The 18358-nt window shown below is 63.3% G+C and overlaps 2 protein-coding genes across 5 annotated transcripts; both read right to left on the reverse strand.

The window, feature by feature from the left end:
* Nucleotides 1-1940: 1940 nt before the first annotated feature.
* Nucleotides 1941-8183, reverse strand: PGGHG (protein-glucosylgalactosylhydroxylysine glucosidase). 3 transcript variants are annotated; one of them, XM_055259721.2, is made up of 14 exons: nucleotides 8008-8183; nucleotides 7232-7628; nucleotides 6707-6917; nucleotides 6194-6629; nucleotides 5229-5348; nucleotides 4649-4780; nucleotides 4329-4440; nucleotides 4091-4163; nucleotides 3820-3956; nucleotides 3585-3718; nucleotides 3390-3485; nucleotides 3119-3216; nucleotides 2837-3048; nucleotides 1941-2152 (listed from the first exon to the last, which is right to left on the reverse strand). In XM_055259721.2, the coding sequence occupies exons 2-14, from the start codon at nucleotides 7488-7490 to the stop codon at nucleotides 2052-2054; spliced, it is 2121 nt and encodes a 706-aa protein (XP_055115696.2). In that variant the 5' UTR covers nucleotides 7491-7628; nucleotides 8008-8183; the 3' UTR covers nucleotides 1941-2051. The 3 variants fall into 3 exon arrangements, with proteins under 3 accessions (XP_055115696.2, XP_055115695.2, XP_055115697.2); XM_055259720.2 differs by having other exon boundaries at nucleotides 5229-5369; nucleotides 8008-8140; XM_055259722.2 differs by lacking the exon at nucleotides 4649-4780 and having other exon boundaries at nucleotides 5229-5369; nucleotides 8008-8140.
* Nucleotides 8184-10778: 2595 nt separating this feature from the next.
* NLRP6 (NLR family pyrin domain containing 6) lies at nucleotides 10779-18358 on the reverse strand. 2 transcript variants are annotated; one of them, XM_055259700.2, is made up of 8 exons: nucleotides 18167-18358; nucleotides 17159-17439; nucleotides 16893-16931; nucleotides 14924-16682; nucleotides 13965-14057; nucleotides 12366-12536; nucleotides 12124-12291; nucleotides 10779-11568 (listed from the first exon to the last, which is right to left on the reverse strand). In XM_055259700.2, the coding sequence occupies exons 1-8, from the start codon at nucleotides 18193-18195 to the stop codon at nucleotides 11430-11432; spliced, it is 2679 nt and encodes an 892-aa protein (XP_055115675.2). In that variant the 5' UTR covers nucleotides 18196-18358; the 3' UTR covers nucleotides 10779-11429. The 2 variants fall into 2 exon arrangements, with proteins under 2 accessions (XP_055115675.2, XP_055115674.2); XM_055259699.2 differs by having other exon boundaries at nucleotides 13965-14060; nucleotides 18167-18195.

Here is an 18358-nt window from a genome sequence, read left to right on the forward strand (position 1 = left end):
GCTGGGTGCATGTTCTCATATTATTTTACCTGCACTGTGCACCAGCCTCCCCACACACAGCCTGGTGATGGGAGAGTGCCAGGGACATGCACACTGTGAGGCTGCAGGGAGGCCCTGGGGCCTCGCTGAGGCCAGCCATTGCCGGGAGGTGGTGGTTAACCGCAGAGTGGCCCAGGGTTCTGAGCACCCCACCCCGGGGCCCTTCCCTTTCCGGGGAATCACCATTGCCTGCCCGCTCTTCCTGGGCTGTGGGTGGGAATCTTTATCTAGTTGGTCTACTTGGAGCCCGGGCCAGCACCCCCTATCTGTGATATGTCTGCAGCCAATGGCTGGTGTGGCAGGGACTCTGAGCACAGGCCCAACCAGCCCTGGAGGCAGAGGTGTGTGGGAGCCATGCTGGGTGCTGGAGACAGACATGACCAGTCCCACAGTGGACCAAGGACAAGGGCAGTGTGCCCACCTGTGCCTGCCTTGGGATAGAGACAGTGTGCCAGCCCTGAGCCCCAGGATTGGCCTGAGAAGGGATCAAACTGTGTCAGGTGCAGAGGCTGGGAGGGGATCAGCCCATGTGTGGCTGGATACATGTCCCCAGGGAAGAGACGATCTGCCAGTCCCCAGGCTTACTGAGGGGCAGGGACGACCTGGTCCGTGCCCGGTGCTGTGGGTGAACCACCTTGGAGGAACGGTCACCAGCACCTCCCTGCCTCAGGCTCCTGAACCCTGACCAGCCCTGCTGGCACACGTGCACTGACCATCACGACTCCCCAAAAGGGTCACCTCGGGATGTGCAGAGGTGGCCCCACACGCGTGTTGCATGCACACACAGCAGGCTTCAGACCACATCTCTCTTGCGGGCGAAAGGCTACCGACCACCCTGACCTGACACCTGTGCCCACATCACCCTGGCTCTGGGGCTGCAAAGATGAACTCCTGCTGGGGCAACCCTGGCAGGGAGAAGGGGCCCATGCTTCCCTCGGGGAACCTGCCTCTGCCTCTCGCTGCCCAGCGACAGCGTTGGATGGGACCCAGCTCTGCAGCTGAGGGAGCCTGTAGGGGCCTGGGGAGCCACGTGGAGGCATCAGGCTGCATTCTGCAAGGCTCCTGCCCGGCACTGGACTGCACGCTGGGCTGTCCCGGGACCCACAGCCCCTCTCCACTGTGGCCGTGAGCCCCAGCAAGCAAGCTGCCATAAGACAGGCGGCGTCCACAGGTCTCAGCCATCTGCACTCTACACGGTTCCTGTCCGGGGAGCCGACCTCTGAGTGCTGGTCTCGGCCGCGGGTGTGCTGCAGCACATGCGTCCCCCACACGCCACCTCTGTCCTCACAAGCTGCGTGGCTGAGGGAAGACAGCCATCCCACCCCACACTGTAGCAGAGGCTGCCCCACCTGATTAAAGCTGCCCAGAGTCAAGAGGAGCCTGGGATTGAGACTAAGTCCCCTCAACTGAATGACATGAAAAGTCCCTTTTTGGCAAAGCTGCACCTGAGAGTCTTGAGGAATTCTGAAGGGGCCGAGTCCCCTTCCTTCGTGCCCCTTATCCCTGCTGTCCACACTGAGGCCTCTGCCTGCTTCTCTGCCTTCTCAGCAGAGCAGCTGGCTGCTGTGACCACGGCTCTCAGGAGAGTGGGGGATGAGAGGCCAGAGGTGATGCAGGCTCAGACCCTGGCTTCAGGAGCTCGGGGTGGTGGCGTGGGACGGTGCGTGACAGCGTCAGTCCACAGGGGCAGGCAGAGGCGGTGTGGGGATGCCACGGGGAAGCCACCTGCCCACGGGGGTCCATGGGAGTCCAGGCTACAGGCAGAAAGCCTTGAACTCAGGCCAAGCAGCATGGACCTTCCCTGAGAGCCTGGCTGCAGGTGAGGGATGTCAGGCTGGGAGGGTGCCCAGGAGGGGTGGGTGAAGAAGGAGTGGCCAGAGGGAAGGCCCAAGAGACATCTCTGAAGCCAACGTTCCTGATTATTCAGAGGCAGGGTCCACAGTGAGTGACTCAGTGGGGCTGGAGGAACCCAGGGTGACCCAGAGGGGGCTCTGGAGCGGGTCCCTAACATCTCAAAAAGTGGTCCCAGGGAACTCGGAGCTGGAACTTCCAGGTGGCTTCGGGGGTGACGTTTGTATCCGGCCAGCCGAGCAGGGAAAGGAGACCTTGTGTCCTGCAGGGAGAGAGGCAGCCTGGGGGTGAGGGGCAGCCTGGGGGTGAGGGACAGCCTGGGGGTGAGGGGGCAGCCTGGGGGTGAGAGAGCAGCCTGGGGGTAAGGGGGCAGCCTGGGGGTTAGGGGGCAGCCTGGGGGTGAGGGGCAGCCTGGGGGTGAGGGGGCAGCCTGGGGGTGAGGGGGCAGCCTGGGGTTGAGGGGTCAGCCTGGGGGTGAGAGGGCAGCCTGGGGGTGAGAGGGCAGCCTGGGGGTGAGGGGCCAGCCTGGGGGTGAGGGGCAGCCTGGGGGTAAGAGAGCAGCCTGGGGGTGAGGGGACAGCCTGGGGGTGAGGGGACACCCTGGGGGTGAGGGGACAGCCTTGGGGTGAGAGGGTAGCCTAGGGGTGAGAGGGCAGCCTGGGGGTGAGGAGGCAGCCTGGGGGTGAGGGACAGCCTGGAGGTGAGGGACAGCCTGGGGGTGAGGGGCAGCCTGAGGGTGAGGGACAGCCTCGGGGTGAGGGGGCAGCCTGGGGGTGAGAGGGCAGCCTGGGGGTGAGAGGGCAGCCTGGGGGTGAGAGGGCAGCCTGGGGGTGAGGGGCAGCCTGGGGGTGAGGGGACAGCCTGGGGGTGAGGGACAGCCTGGGGGTGAGGGGACAGCCTGGGGTCACAGGCGCTTGGGCTGTTGGGGGCTGGGGTGGTCTTCTACCTGGCAACAGGGAGAGCCGGGACTGGGACGGCCACAGCTCAGCCTCCAGGTGGGGAGCCCAGGGTCCTGCTCGAGCTGTGACCTCCACAGTCACGGAGTCCTCGGAAAAAGAGAAGTTGAGCTTGTTCCCCTGGTAGAAGATGCCGGAGACGCTCACTCTGGAGATCCCCGGCAGACACACAGGGTCAAAGGTCACACCCGCTCGGGTCACCCTGTGGGAGGAGAGGTTTGTGAGGTGGCAGGTGGGGGGGTGGGCTGCCCTCCGCCAGCCTCTGCACTTACCTGAACCCCGTGCACCCGAAGACCACGGCCTGCAGGAAGCCTCCCATGCCTGTCAGGAAGTTCACAGCACCTGACCCGTCTGCATTCTCCGTCCACACCTGCAGGGGCAAGGGCAGCTGACACCGGGACCCCCAGGACACTGTCCTCTCTGGGCTGCCGTCCCAAGATCCGGCAGGAAGCTCCAGGCATGCACACTGCTGTGCCTGCTCTGAGGCCGGGCTCCACTCCCACCACGAGGGGCCCAGTGGGAGGCAGGCGTGGCCAGGCTGACCTTGAAGGGTTCAGCCATGTTGGCAAAGCTCCTGTCCAGGAGGCCCCAGGCCCGCGCTGCGTCCTTCAGCTCCATCCAGCCCACAGCAAACATGCTCTGTGGTCAGAGGTAAGAGGACACACGGGTGAGGCCCACTGTGTGGGCAGAGAAGACTGAGGCCACTGGGGCAGGATCTCCCAGCCCCAGGGTGCTCACCCAGGTCATGGCGGGGCCCTGGGGGGACGTCACAGCCTCGTAAATCTCCAGGTTTTTCCTGCGAACGTCAGGACTCAGGGAGAAGGGGACAGGGTATCCCAGGAGCACGACGTCTGCCTGCTTCACCACCTCTCCTACAGGGAGGCGCTGCTGACTGGGGGTGTTCCAGGACAGACTCTTGGTCTGTTCCAGGGTCTTGACGGCAGGGGAGGAGGCCTTGAAGGGGTCCACTCACCAGGCTCATACCCATCGAACTCCGGATGGAAGTTCTGCTCCACGTCAAAGGGTACCTTGATCTTGTCAGCCACCGCCAGCCACTGACTGGGGATGGGCAGACCCAGGTCCTGGGCCAGGGCAGCAGCAAAGCGCAGGCTGGAGGTGGAGGTAGGTGGGGGAGGCTGCATGCAATCCCTATGCTTCCAGCTGCTGCCTGCCTAGTGGGGGCACCGGGGCAGGTCTCCAGCTGGGGCGGGGGTGGGGTGAGGTGAGGGGATCTTGCGTCTGACCTGTTCTGGACCAGGACGTTGGTGTACACAGAGTTGTTGACCCCTGAATGGTACTCGTCGGGGGACATGACTCCTGGACACACAAGTCCAAGACGGTGCTCAGTGCAGAGCGTCAGAGGCCTTCCCTCCACGCTGTGGTCAGCGTGGGGCTGGCACAAGTGAGGTGTCTGAAAATCATCTGCTGAGTCTGGGAGCATCCACCCTTCCTCCCTGAGCCCCTCCCCACCATGGCCCTCACCTCTCAGGTGGTACTCCTCCTCCCTGGGGCTCCACTCAACACGACTGCACCAAAACTCGGCCACAGCCCTGACCACGTCCCAGCCACCAGCCTCTCGAAATAGCTGCAGGTCCTGGGGAACAGGAGGCGGCACAGAGGTCAGGGCCCCAGTCACTCTCATTCCCAGTGGCCTGTCTGCGCCCAGAAGCAAGGCCTGGCACTGAGACACCTGTCCACAGCCAGCTTCCCAGGACTGGCCCCAAACAGGAAGCCACGAGGAGTGGGGGCTACACCAGCTGCCTGGCCACACCTGCAGGAATGGTGGGCATGCAGCACCTCACCTGGGTGGTATGGTAGTACAACTCGAAGGCCAACACCACGGCCCCGTTGATGTGGACCTCCTGGGCTCCGTAAATGTCCTCAGGGCAAACCTCTAGGCCGGAGCCTGCACTCTCCCAGGCAAACTTGGCTCCCTGAGGGGTTGGGAGGGGGCAGACTTGACCTTGTTGGAGGGGCGGGGTGGCCCCCCAACTTTCCCATGCCCTCGCCCTGGAGGAGGGGGGCATGGCCTGCACCAGGTACCGGTGGGTGCTACTGCTAGAAGTGCCCACTGCACGTCCTCACGGGGCTAGGTGGCTTCTGCCCCATTCTCACCAAGTGCTGACCCTGGTGCAGGGCAGCAAGGGCACCCCGGGGGGTCCTGGGCCAAAGCGGGGTCCCAGCCTGCTGCAGTTCCCACCTCCTCTCTCTCAGGTGCAGGCTGCAGGGCATTGCTGAGGCCCCACAAGCCTCAGGGTGGGGAATCTAGGACGTCCCAGCTCTGTCCAGAGAGGAGGCCTGGGGAGAGGGAACAGGCCTGGGAGGGGTGTGGGGGCCGCAGGCCCTGCAGGACCCTATAGGCCAGTGCCCAGGTCCCCTCACCTGGTAGCCCAGGTTCTGGGCGTTCTCCAGGGCCCCGCCCAGCGTGCGGATTCGGTACTCCAGGATGGCCCTGGCGGCTTCTGGGTGGAACATCAGGATATTCGGGAACATCCAGAGGTCCTGAGAGCATGGTCCCTCGTTCTAGCAACGGACAGGCCGTCACTGCTCCCGCCCCTCCTGGCCACGTTCCGCCCTGGCAGAGCTTCATTGCTGGCGTCTTCTGGGTTCCTCCTCTGCTGCCCACTCAGATCTGCAGGCCCTCCCCACCTGCCCACCCAGTTCTGTCTCCAGCCCAGACGCTCCTGGAGTTCTGGTCCTCAGCCCCACACTTTGCCTCCCCAGCCAGCGTTTGTGTGGCCTCAGAGGCTCCGGCCTGAATATGGGCAAGGGCAGCCTCAGGCCGGCAGTGAATGACTCGGCCTCTGGGAGCCTCATCAAAGAAATGGCCACAGCAGCAGCACCAGGAGGCTCAGACAAGGACGGAGCAGCCCCAGCACAGTCACTCTCGACACCTCCATGCCCAGCAGCCATCGTGCCCCTCCACTCTGTGCCCTCAATGTCCCCATCACCCTCCTCAGCCTCCAGCACCGGGCTCCATGCAGCAGCCCCACAGGTCCCCGTCCTGATAGGTTCCCGGAGCTCCACTGGCCCTCAGGTAAACTCCAAGCACCACACTACTGTCTACAAACCCTGGTGATCTGGACCTGCAGCCCTGCTCGCCCTGGTGGGGCCCCTCCCCACGTCCTGGAGGGTGCCTCAGGCCCTCTCAGGTCTGGTCTCTGCACCTTCCGTTCCCCTCACCTAGATCACTCCTCCACCAAACTCCTGCACACCCTCCAGGCCTCTTCCCTTTTGCCACAGTCCCTGTGCTTCCCCAGCCACGGCCCTGATCCCAGGGAGGACACAGACCGTGGACCTCCATGTTTTGCCTGCTGTGTGGCTGGTGCTGGGTGTACAGTGCTCACCTGGTCCCAGAAGACGTGGCCCCAGTAGCATTCCTCACGGCTCCCATTGGAGAGGCCCCCAGGACTGAGGCCATGGCAGATGTATCCTGGGGCCTTGGGCTGGGGCAGGGCACTGAGCAGGTAGTAGAGGGAGCCACGCAGGGCCTGGCGCAGCGGCAGGGGCCCCACCATGTCCAAGCCACATTCTGCCCAGAGTTGGGCCCAGGCCTGTGTGTGAGCCGTGTACAGAGCTCCCCTGGCCTGCAGCTGCAGGGCCTCAGTGAGACAGGCCTGGGCCTCAGCCTGGCTGCTGCCCACCGCCGTCAGGAAGTCCCACGTCCTGTCCTCCTCACCTTCCCCAAGGGTCAGGTCTGGGGGTGCTGGTGTCCACAGCATGTGCACCTCTTGCTGTGGCCCCCAGGGCTGCTCAGGGGTGAGGGTCTGGCCATACAGGTACCTGTAAGAATATGGCCATGCCTCAGGGATGAGCTCCCTCCCTGGACTCCCTGGCTGCAAATCCAGCCCCCTCCTTACCGGGCTCCCTGGAAGTCAGGACCCTGATGCAGGTCCAGGTCTGGGCTTTCTGGGGAGAAGACTGACCGCAGGAGCAGCGTGATGGGCCCACTCCCGGGGGCCAGGCGGGCGATGGACACACGGAAAGCCAGGACGTGGGGCAGCGTGCGGTGCGCATAGATGCACTGGGAGGCCCGGAAGCGGGGGCCCTCCAAGGTGTGAAGAAAGGAGCCTGGGGAGGCAGAAGCGAAGGCAGGTGGGTTGCCAAGCTGTGGCCTCTCTGGGGCAGGAGTGGACCACCTGACGGCTGCCTCTCCCCACAATGAGGCGGATCCCTCCGGGTCCTCAGCTGCTCGTTCCTGCTACAGCTGCACAGGAGGCCTCCAGGCGGAGGGAAGGGGGGACGCTGCGGGCCTCTGGGGCCTCCTGTCTTAGTGAGACTTCCTGTGTAAACTCAGGAGGTGCTGGTGGGATTCGAGGCTGTGGTTCCCCCACCCACCTGGAACAATGCCTGGGGCAGGGGTGAGGCAGGCCAGGTGGCCCTACCTGTGTTGGTGTCCAGGGCAAAGGTCTCGGTCAGCTGCTCCCTCATCCCTGCAGGAGCCTCCAGCCGGACGTTGAGGGGGCTGGGCAGCATGGCCCGGTGCGTGTCCCCACCAGCCCCATTGTACACGCCGCTCACGTGCAGCGTGTCGTGAAACACTCGTGTGCCCAGGTATGCGTTGGTCACAGTGGCCAAGAGACGGGGGTCACTGGGCAGAGAGTGGGCAGCAAACGTGGTGGGGTCCTCGCCGGCGTCCTCCATGGAGCTGCTGGGCCTGAGCGGGCCCCGGGACCGGCTGGGCCTCCCTCTTGAGACCGTCTGTAATCCCCTGAAGCCTCCCTCAGAACTGGGGGGAGTTGCGGAACCCGCTGGGCAGCCCCGATTTTCCTGAGGCCCCTCCTAGAGGGAAACAGCCAGGAAAGGAGCTCAGCTCTCAGAGGTGCTCAGACCCCGAAGGTTGGTCTCCAGGAACCCAGCGGAACCCCTGAGTGTGTCTCTCCCACCTGGCACCTTGGAATTCCAGCCCTAACCCTGCTTTCCAAATGCACCCCCCACAACCCCGGTCTTGCCCCACCCTCTGTGGTCGGGACCTGCGTCTGTGGGTGGCAAGTGGGGGCGGGTGTGTGTGGAGGGTGAGGGGGAGCGCCGGGCGGGCGGGGGTCTCGGGGGTGCGGGCCACTGGGGCAGGCGGGTGTTGGGGGAGGGAGGATGGGGCGACGGGGGGCTGGAGCGGCGGGAGCCGGGGGGACGGGCCGGGGCGGGGGCCTCTGGCACTCACCGCAGCCCCTCCAGGTCGCCGGGCGCCAGCGTGGGAACCTGTGTCCCGCTGCTCCACGCCAGGGCCGGGAGGAAGGAGGAGCCGCCCGACTGCCGCGCCACCAGGAAGGTCCGCGGTCCTCGCCCCGAGGGCCCGGGCGGTCGCTGGGCGGCGGGGGCGGTCGCTGGGCCGGGCCCGGGGGCGGGACGTGGACTCGCGGCTGCAGCCCCGGCTCCCCTCGGTCCCCGCCGGCAGGGGCCGTGTGGGTCGCGTCCGGGGGCCTGGCGTTCCCTGCACGAAGCGCCCCGAGTGAGCAAAGCTCGAGCCCGGACCCCGAGCTGTGTCCGGGGGCGGCTGTGGGTGGGGCCCGCGGGCCGGGGCTTCCTCCCGCGACTCCTCCCTCCGCCTGCGCTGCCGGCCGCCTCCACCTGGGTCTTCGCCTCGCTGTTGCCTGAGGGCTCGGGGGGCGGCTCCGATGCCAGCGAGACCCCAGCCCCAGCCGGCGCCCGGGTTCTCGACACCGTCCGGAGAAGGAACTCGGGGTCGGGTCAGAAGGAAGCGAGAGGCTGGAAGCGAAGCGAAGGCACAGACCCGCCGCGCTCGGCGGAGCTTGGGTTTCCTCCTTAGGGGGCGGAATAATCTTTAGGGATTCTGGAAACGAAGGGATTTCAGGGAACCCCGGCCCCCGCCGTGACTGCCCCTTCTCCCTTATTTGGGGTTTTGCCGGGAAGGGTCATGGACGTCTCACTCGCACGGGGTTTTGGCCGTTTTCTCGCCCTCGTTTTGGGTTTTCTGTGAAACTGCGGTCCCTTTGCCTCGGTCCTGGTCCAGCTGTTGCTTGGGTTTTCCATCCTCCTGAGACCGCCCGTGCAATTCCCAATTCCCATCTCAACGCCACCGCCCACCCGACACTGCTGGGCTCAGCCCTGGGCCCGCTTGTCCCACGCTTGTCCCGGGTATCTCACGCTCCCTGACCCGGCCTCAATGTCCCTGCCCTGACCACTCGGTGCAGCCAGAGACGCCGGGGTCCAACACGTGCTCGGAAGCTGCTGCTCCCACAGAGCCCCCAGCACAGGTGAGGATGACGCCACCTGTCCTGCTGCCCAGGCCGAGAGCCCTGGTTTACCTCTGTCACCCACACTCCATCCAACCTATGGACAGGTCCTGTGGCTCCACCTCCAAGATGCCATCGGCCCACACCTCCTCCTGGAGTGGCTCAGTCGCTCTCAAATTCTGCTTTTGTTGTGAACAGACCTCCCCCCACAACATTTAAGGCAGACCCGGCACTCTGCCCAGAAGGCAGCCATGGCGCCCAACTCACGGAGGACGAGCCAAAAGCTCTCCTCACACAAGCTCCACCTGCAAACGTCCTCCTGCACCTGCCTTGGTTCCCTGACCTCATCTCCTCCCCCTCCCCTACTCCGCTGCGGCTACCTGGCTTCCTTGCTGCTTCTAGAACTTTCCAAGCTCCCCGCCTGGCTTTTGCTCTGGCAGCAACATTGTCTGAAGCCCTTTTTCTCAGGACCTCTTTGGGGCTTGCCCCCTCACTCCTTGGGGTTTTCAAGTGCCCAGTCGTCAGACTTCCTCAGACCCCCCTTTCATGCAACAGGGAACCCTGCGCTCCATCCATTCCCACCAGCCCCAGGCTCTGCCCTACTTTCCTCCGCAGCATTTATCGGCCCTGCCTCTGCATCTTTATTACTTTGTTACTTGTTGATGCATCATAGGCCTATTTTTTTTTTTTTTTTGAGACGGAGTCTCGCTCTGTCGCCCAGGCTGGAGTGCAGTGGCGTGATCTTGGCTCACTGCAAGCTCCACCTCCCGGGTTCGCGCCATTCTCCTGCCTCAGCCTCCCGAGTGGCTGGGACTACAGGCGCCTGCCACCATACCCGGCTAATTTTTTTGTGTTTTTAGTAGAGGCGGGGTTTCACCATGTTGGCCAGGATGGTCTCGAACTCCTGACCTCGTGATCCGCCTGCATTGGCCTCCCAAAGTGCTGAGATTACAGGCTTGAGCCACCGTGCCTGGCCGCATCATAGGCCTATTGATTGTGGTGTGTATTTATGTATCAGATACACATTTATTTATTACTTATTAGCGATGGAGTCTCTCTCTGTGGCCCAGGCCGGAGTACGGTGGCAAAAATCATATTAGGTTGGTGCAAAAGTAATTGCGGTTTTTGCTTACTTTCCAACCAACCTAATAGCTCACTGCATCCTCGAACTCCTAGGCTCAAGCCTCTGACTCTTCCCTCAGCCTCCTGAGTATCTGGGACCACAGGCATGTGCCACCACACCTGGCACACGTATACGTATAATATACGTACTTGTGCTATTGCGTTGTGTATCACATACATATGTGTTGTGTATGTATCGTGTATATATTTATTGTATTACACTGTGTATCATATAGGTGTTTGTCTTCCTACCTAGAATGTCAGCTCTAGGAGGACAGGGGTTTTTGTGTTTTGTGAAATGAAGAAATGGAGTTAGAAAGTGGATTATAGTAGGGGATTTCCCCTGGGCAGTGATGGGGCTGAATCCAGAGTCTCCCCCACCTCCCCACTCAGACTGGAGTCTCAGCAGCCCAGCAGGGTTGAGCAGAGAAGACTCCAGGATTCGAAGACTGTCCGCTACGGGTCCTGTCCATCAGGGCCCTTGTCGCAGCACTTTCTGCAGTCAGGCTGCCCCCTGAGACCCACTTTCCTCATTGGGGAACCGGGGGCCACCATCCTGCCCTGTGAAAGTGGGATGCTGGACAGATTGTGAGCAGCGACCTGTATTGTACCATGCCTGGCCAAGTGTAATGGAAACCAACAGAAATGAGTCCACAGGGGAATTTACCATCAGTGCATGGGGGCTGCTCACCCACCATATGGTCATGCCTCCCACCCAGCATGGGGGTTCTGCTCTGTCTCCACCCTGCCCTAGTCTCCCTTCCCAAAGATCTCAGACACTGGACACCTCTGGGCCTGGGCCACAGCCTCAGGGATGGTCTCATTCCTAACAGGGAGGGACGGTGACCTGCCTACCTCTAGTCTACACAGGCACAGTTCTGGGGGCTGTTGGGCCACACTGCAGATGGGGATCAGGCAGTGAAGGGTCATTCTGCCCCAGGTAGGTGCTTAGTTAATTGGAGCTCTCGCCATCATTATTGTGGCTTGGGGTCGGGGGGGTGTCTTCAAGGGGAGTGGCTGGAGGGTCCCAGGAGAGGCAGGTGGGTGGAGTAGTGGTGGGGCTGGGGGAGAAGGGGTCCCCCAGGTGTGGAGAGAGGGGCAGATCCTGGGCCTGTCCTGGACGGGGCAGGGTGCCGTGTCGTCCGGGGCCTCTCGGCTCAAGAGTTTCCCAGAGGCCGAGAGCAGTACCCTCCCGCCCTTGGAATGGGCCGTTCTCTCCACAGGGACTTTGACTAGGGTTTTCCACCCTGCTCTGGCCACCAGGGCCTCAGAAGGTTGAGATGAGTTTCTTGGGAGATTCTGGGTGGCCGTCCAGCGCTGGGTGTGTGATGACCAGATCCGGCTTTGCTCTCTTCACAGCCTGAAGCTCCTGTAGTGACTGCTCGCTCAGCTCCACAGAGGCCAGACTGCAGCCACACACACAGAGCAGAAGTGGGGTTAGCGCTGGGGGAAAGCAGCCAGGACTCGGGAGCGGTGCCATGGGGGCAGCCGGGCTGCGGGCGGGGACGGGCACTGCCGTGGGGGCAGCCGGGCTGCGGGCGGTGACCGGGCTGTCTGTCGGCTTAGCTGTGCCACAGACACTCAGGGACAGGTGGTGTCAGTTGAGAGGTTTGTCAGAGGCTGGAGGAGGGGGCAGAGGCCGGGCCTTGGGGGTGGCAAAAGGGTATCGGGGCCATTGGCCCAGGGTGCTGCCATGGGCACCAGACAACAGATGAACATTTGGTCAGGCAACGTGCTCAAGGCCCTGAGCTGTGGCCAGGGCTTCAGAGGGCAGGGCTGCCAGGGCCCGGCTCCCAGGTCAGTGTCTCAGCTCCGTCACATGGGAGGTCTCTGGGAGGGGCTCCTCTTCAGGGTCCAGGGGAAGCCCCCAGGCACCCTGCCCCTCCCTGGGTTGACAGCACCCTTCCCCCTCCCTGGGTTGACAGCTGTGTCCCCAGCACCCTTCCCACCCCTGCCTCCACCTGAGGGTCTGCAGGCCGCATCCCTGGTGCTGTAGGACTGCACACAAGTAGGTCACCATGGGGGCGGGCAGCTGGCAGCCGCTGAGATCCAGGGTGGTCAGGGCGGGGCTCTGCCGAAGCATACCCACCAGGTACTGGAGCCCTCGCTGGGGGTCAGGCAGCTGTACCCTGTGGGGGGGCCGACCTCAGGAGCTGCTTGGGGGGCAGGGGCATCCCACGGTCCCTCCCAGGCCAGGCCTCACCTGACCGTCTGCACCCTGCACTGGGGCCAGGCTAGGCCCTCACTCAGCATACGCAGTCCTGCCTCACTGAGCCTATTGTGGAGGAGGCCCAGCTCCGTCAGCGCGGGGGCTGCCCTCAGGGCCTCGGAAAGGTCTCGGCAGACTGCGTCAGGGACTTTGCAGTGGGACAGCCTGTGGTCAAGAAGCACAGCGAGTTACCTGCAGGCACCTCAGCCACCACACCACCTCCAACTGCACAAAATGCCCGCTGCCCGGTGGCCCAAGGTTCAGCTGAGAGATGTGTCGGCGCCACATCCCTGCCTGGACCCGGCAGAGCCTGCCCCGCCCTTTGTCACCACGCACCCCCGGGGAGCTGTGTCCATTTCTCCCTACGACACTCTCTCTATGAGCTCTTCGGAGAGCTGAGACATGTTTCAACATGTTTGCTGCACAGGCATCCACCAAGTTGAGGTGGCCACCTCAGTTTATTTAGTCAGCCAGTCCCTAATGGTTGGGTAGTTGTGTGTTTCTCCTTTTTTTTTTTTTCCATTATAAATAAGGGTGTGCTGAACATCTTAGTTTACCAGCAGAATTTTTGGGCCAAATGTGATCACCTTTTTGGCTCTTGTGTTTATCTCCAGATCGCCACATCCCCACACCCATATCAAGCTAATTTGCCAAGTCGCCATCAATGTAGGATGGACTGTTTCACCATGAGTACTAGTTCCTAGATTTTCTCTTCCTTTCTGCCCACTTGATGGTAGCTAAGAGTGACTGGAAAGTTATTGCCATGTAAGAACTGTACATGTGGCCGGGCGCGGTGGCTCACGTCTGTAATCCCAGCACTTTGGGAGGCAGAGGTGGGTGGATCACAAGGTCAGGAGATCGAGACCATCCTGGCTAACACGGTGAAACCCCGTCTCTACTAAAAATACAACAAATTAGCCGGGCGTAGTGGCCTGTAGTCCCAGCTACTCAGGAGGCTGAGGCAGGAGAATGGCGTGAACCCGGGAGGCGGAGCTTGCAATGAGCCGAGATTGCGCCACTGCACTCCAGCCTGGGCGACAGAGCGAGACTCCCTCTCAAAAAAAAAAAAAAAAAAAAAAACTGTACATGTGTAGCCACATTAAATCTCACCCCAACTCTCTGGATCTACTGGCTTCATTTCACAGGGGAGGAAATGGAAGCTTAGACAGATGAACTTGCCACTGGGCACACAGAAGCAGGCTAGCATTTGCAGACAGCCTGACCTTGGAGCCTGAGCTTGAACACCTTCCTCCACTGCTTCTAAGAACCCAGCAATTTCCAATGGCAGCCTTCCTTCAGAAGGAAAATACACTCTTGTCTTCTTTAATCCCTCCCTCAGTACGCTTAGCTCCTTTCCACTCACACCAGGACCAACCTTTTCCTACCAGTACCTAACCTGGTAATGACGCCCCAGACCCTCATCCCCTCCTCCCTCTGCTCTGTGTGGGCAGAGCCTGCCGGCCCCAGCACCCACAGGCCTCAGGCTCTGGCCTAACCCCTCAGCCTTCTTTCCTAGGCCATACTTCTGTCTCTGCCCAGAGCATCCTGCTCTCAGCCCGCTCCATGGGAAGAGCTGGGGGTGTGGCCACTCACGTGAGGCTGCTCAGATGGCACAGTGGGTCAGTCATTGCCTGGAAGAGTGGATGAAGAAGGGAGGCTGGCAGTTGTTTTGTGGTGCCTCGAGAACTGCTGGGAGAGAGAGGAAGGTGAAGCCCACCCTGTGCATCACAGTGCCTCCCGGAAAGGACTCCTGTCTATCTCTAGTCCTGGGGTCTCAGAGCTGCCCCCCTCCTCACCTCCATGCTGAGCCACCCCCTTCACACTCCCCCAGCCAAACCCAGAGCAAAACCACTCATCTGTGGCCCAGGCATCATCCCACTGGGGTGTCTGAGTGAGGCCAGTGGGAGGGTATCACCCACATCCCCTACATGGGTCTTTGGGTCCCCAGGCCCAGCCCCTGCCAACACCGTGACATTCATCCTCTCAACAGATGCCAAGCACCTGGGCAGGGGCTGAATTGGAGCTAAATTCAAAGGAACTCTGGCAAAAGCCTTGCCCTGGAGGAGCCGAGGGTCTGGTGGAGGTGTGGGGCAGATGTCATAGCACGGTGGTCAAAAGGGCACTTCTGGAGCCAGTTGGGTCCCCAGCCAGCTGCGGGAGCCAGGGCAGACTTGTAGGACAGGCAGCAAACTGAGAATAGTCTACGTGGAGGGAAAGGCAAGTGCAACGGCTCAGGACAGAGGGCATCGTGTGTTCCAGAACTTATTGTCAGAAAGTATAATGGGATGAAGGGCTGGGCCAGAGCTCTAGGGCCATACTAGGAGGTTTTCATAGGTTTTGGGTGGCTGAGGGTGGGCATGGTGAGGACACCCTGGGGAAGAAGATAGGAACTCAGTGGTTGCCTTGCAAGAGGGTAGTCAAAGCCTCCCCATTTGGGGAGCCAGGCTCCGGTCTGGAGGTGCTCCCCATGCCAGATGGACACTGAGGTGCACAGGTTTGCACCGGCACACACACCTCACACACAAGAGAGCTTCTCTGCCCCGGAGACGCACCTGCTGCCACCCAGGCTGGCCTGCAGCCGCTTCCCCAGGCTCTTTTTCTTCTTCTCCTGCGCAGCAACCAGTCTGCAGCTGATCAGCCGCAGTGCCTGCCCAGCAGGGCAGCACCTCACGCAGTAGCTCAGAACAGCCACGTCCATGCTGCAGAAGCGCACTCGCTGCAGCGCCAGCTCTGGGAGCCGGCACAGGGCTTGGCGCACAAACGCGTCCTCCTGCGTCTCGTACAGGCAGTACAGCAACTCCAGTGGGTAGTTGGGCTCCTCTCCCTCCTCCTCCTCCTCTGGCTCTTCCGTGTCCTCGAGCCCTTTGGCCCCCTCGGTCACCTCTGGTGCCACTCCGGGGCAGCCCCGTCCCTGTCCCTGCACCCACCGCAGGGCCTCCTGCTTCACACGCTCTGAGACCATGCAGCCGAAGTGGCGTTCGATGTCGCGCGTCCGCTCCGCGCTCAGCAGTCCGAAGAGGAAACGCGTGGTGAGCACCAAGTGGCTGTGCGGCTGGGCGTCCCCACGCAGGAGTGTCCCAACGCCGCCAGCCGCGGTCCAGGGCACCCCGCCGTCCTCCAGCAGGTAGGACAGTGCCGCGAGGAACTCCTGGAAGCTCTGGTCGATGAACTGGTAGGTGACCTCTGTCTCCAGCACGCCCGGCAGCTCCTTTTTGCTGAGAAACAGCGTCTGGACTTTGGAGCCACGAAGCTCCAGTTGCTCCAGTTCCTTCTCGGCAAACTGCGCCCTGCCTCCGAGGACGCCCTCGCGGGCCAGGCGGCACAGATTGCGCAGGTCGCCCTGCACCCGGGGCCCGTCGGCTACCGGAGCCGAGCTCAGCACGCTGGCGATGAAAAGCAGGTACACGGAAGTGGTGGTCTTGGACGTGCGCGACAGGTCCCGACCCAGCTCCAGCTGCTGGCGCAGCACGGTGCACACGATCCAGCACACGAAGGGCACGAAGCACAGCGCGAACAGCGTCTCGTTCTCCTTCACGAAGCGGTAGGCGCGCTCGGCCCTCCTCTCGTCCTGGAAGAACTTGTAGAAATACTTCTTCTTGTCCTTGTCGGAGAAGCCGCGCACCTCGGCGCACTGCGGGGAACACAGGCGGCCCTGCAGCCTCCCGGGGGCGGCGGCGCGCGTGGTCACCAGCACGAGGGCCGTGGGCAGCAGCGCCTTACTCAGCAGCCCGCCTAGCACTCGCGCGCCGCTCGCCGCCTCGAAGGGGTCTGTGCAGGGCGCGGCCTCGGGGCCCCCCAGCGCCGGTAGCTCGTCCGCGCCGTCCAGGATGAAGAGCAGCCGCTGCGGCTGGGCCAGCATCTGCGGCACCGGCGCGCCGCGGTCGGGGCACTGGTCCAGGATCAGGTCAGCCAGGCTGCGCGTGCCCGGCCTCTCCAGCAGCTCGCCGCAGGGCATGAAGAAGGCGAAGTCCACCTGGCCCTGGTACAGCTTGCCCGCCGCCCAGTCGTACAGGATCTTTTTGGCTGCCATGGTCTTGCCGATGCCCGCCGGGCCCTGCAGCACCACGGTCAGCGGCCGCCGGCCCTCCTCGTCGCGGCGGAAGAGGCGGTTGAAAGTGTGCGTGTCCGAGCGCCGCGCGCGCCCCGGCTCGGGCTCCTCCGCGAGCCCCAGGGCCTCCTCCTCCGGGGCAGCGCTCTCAGGAGCGATGAGCAGCTTGGTGAAGCGCTTGGTGATCTTCACGGAGCGGGCGTTCCTCTCCTTCACCCGCGCGTGCAGTTGCAGCACGTGCTCCCGGTACTTCTTCTTGTACTCTGGGCGCAGCGGGAAACAGCGCGGGGACGGGGGTCGGAGGTGGGGCAGGCTGCGCCCTCAGGGAACCCACGCCCTCCCCGGCCCTGCTCAGGCCTCAGTTTCCTCTGCGGGACCACAGCCCACGCCCCTGGCGGCCCTCCCACCCCGATCCTCCCCGGGACCCTGCAAGTGGGGTTGGGGACACTCGTGCCCCCCAGCGAGAGACCCACCGGACACGGAGAGCAGCACCACGGAGCTGAGCCCGAGCCCTGGAAGGGAAACTGGGGTGAGGTTCCGCCGAGGGCGGGAACAGGGGAAAGGCGCCACGGGGGTCCGAGTCACCCTGAGGAGCACGCAGCGTCCTACCCCTGGGGCCCGCGAATTTGTGGATAAAACACGCGGGGGCCGGGGACCGCGCCGGGGCTTCTCGGGGAAGCGGGGAGGAGGGCGGCCCAGCCTCTGCCCAGACAGGAGGGACCTCCCGCCCCCAACTCACGCTGCAGCCGCTGCTCCTGGAGCTGCGCCGCCACGTCGCGCGCGTCCGCCCTCTTGAGGGTCTTGCGGGCCACCTCCAGCGCGGGCTCCGGGCCGTAGAACTGGGCCAGCTGCTCCGCGAGGTCCACGGCGTCCGCGCGCTCCAGCCGCCCCCACGGGATGCTGCGTCCGTCCGGGCCCACGTCGCGCAGCTTGTGGCGGAAGCGCTTCAGCTGCTCTTGGCTCAGTTCCTCCAGTGCAGCCAGGAGCAGCTCGCGGGCCACCGCGAGGCGCGGCCCGGTGCTGGAGGCGGCGGGCGCGTGTCATCGGGGAGCGGCCCTCGGGTGACCCCCGCCCGCCCCCGACTCTGGCGTCCGAGAACCCACCGCGGGCAGGGCCTCAGGGAGTCCCAGGCCAAGCATCGTCTGGATCCATGGGGTGGGGGGAGGGGGCAACGGGGAGTGACCCCAGACTTCGCCCTCCCCGTCCCCGGACCCGGGTCGGGGCCTCTTGGTGTTCTTCGCCCTCTGAGGGTGAAGTGGGCACTGGCCGCCGCTGATCTGAGCTCTGGAGGGCACTTTCCTCCCCTGCACCTCCCTTTCTGCTTCTGTCCTTCCACACCCCAGGACAGGTCACATGCCCCAAGGGAGGTATTTCCAAGGAACCCTGAGCTCTCTTTCCTCCTTTTCCTTCTTTTCCCCGTCTTCCCCAGCCCAGAGCAGAACTGGCCTCTATGGGAGCAGACACTGCCAGGCCCAGGCTGTATTGCTGGAGTCCCCACCCCCACCACCCTTTGGTGGGGCCCAGCCTGGGGCCTTGCACCAGGGCCTGAGTCTGAGCCCTGATGGGGAACAGACTCCACAAGCGCCCTCTGTGAGGAGGCGTTGCTTCGAGTCCTGAGCCTGGGAGTGAGGGTTGGGGAAGGATGTGGACAAGGGTGCAGAGCCTGAGGGAGTCAGTGGGTGAGGTGGAGGCCCGAGAGGGCTGAGACCAGCCGGTTCCCAGTGACCACCCTGGGGTCAGCACTCACCTGGAGCAGGGGGCCTCTGGCTGGTCCATGGGGTCTCTTCCCCTCTGGGTCTAGCACTCCGGGGCAGAGTTGGGGATCAGAGAGGTGATTCCTTCACAGGCTGAGCTGGAGCCAAGTCTTAGAGGTTGTCCAGCCCAGTCCATTCCCCCGGTCCACACGCCGCAGCTCAGCTGGCATGAGATGCTATTGGGC

Source organism: Symphalangus syndactylus, chromosome 21 (assembly GCF_028878055.3).
Source record: "Symphalangus syndactylus isolate Jambi chromosome 21, NHGRI_mSymSyn1-v2.1_pri, whole genome shotgun sequence".
In the NCBI taxonomy this organism is placed as follows: domain Eukaryota; kingdom Metazoa; phylum Chordata; class Mammalia; order Primates; family Hylobatidae; genus Symphalangus; species Symphalangus syndactylus.

Bases quoted from the DNA above. Each gene is read 5' to 3' on its own strand.
- PGGHG (XM_055259720.2), bottom strand. From the start codon at position 7,490: ATGGAGGACGCCGGCGAGGACCCCACCACGTTTGCTGCCCACTCTCTG. The intron at 4,441-4,648 runs GTGAGGTGCTGC...CCTGTTCCCCAG, and splicing joins TGTACTACCATACCACCCAG to GACCTGCAGCTATTTCGAGA. The intron at 3,957-4,090 runs GTCAGACGCAAG...CTCCACCTCCAG, and splicing joins AACGTCCTGGTCCAGAACAG to CCTGCGCTTTGCTGCTGCCC.
- NLRP6 (XM_055259699.2), bottom strand. From the start codon at position 18,195: ATGGACCAGCCAGAGGCCCCCTGCTCCAG. The intron at 16,932-17,158 runs GTGAGTTGGGGG...TTTCCCTTCCAG, and splicing joins CCAGGAGCAGCGGCTGCAGC to GGCTCGGGCTCAGCTCCGTG. The intron at 11,569-12,123 runs GTGGAGGCAGGG...GTGTGGCTGCAG, and splicing joins TGCGGCCTGCAGACCCTCAG to TCTGGCCTCTGTGGAGCTGA.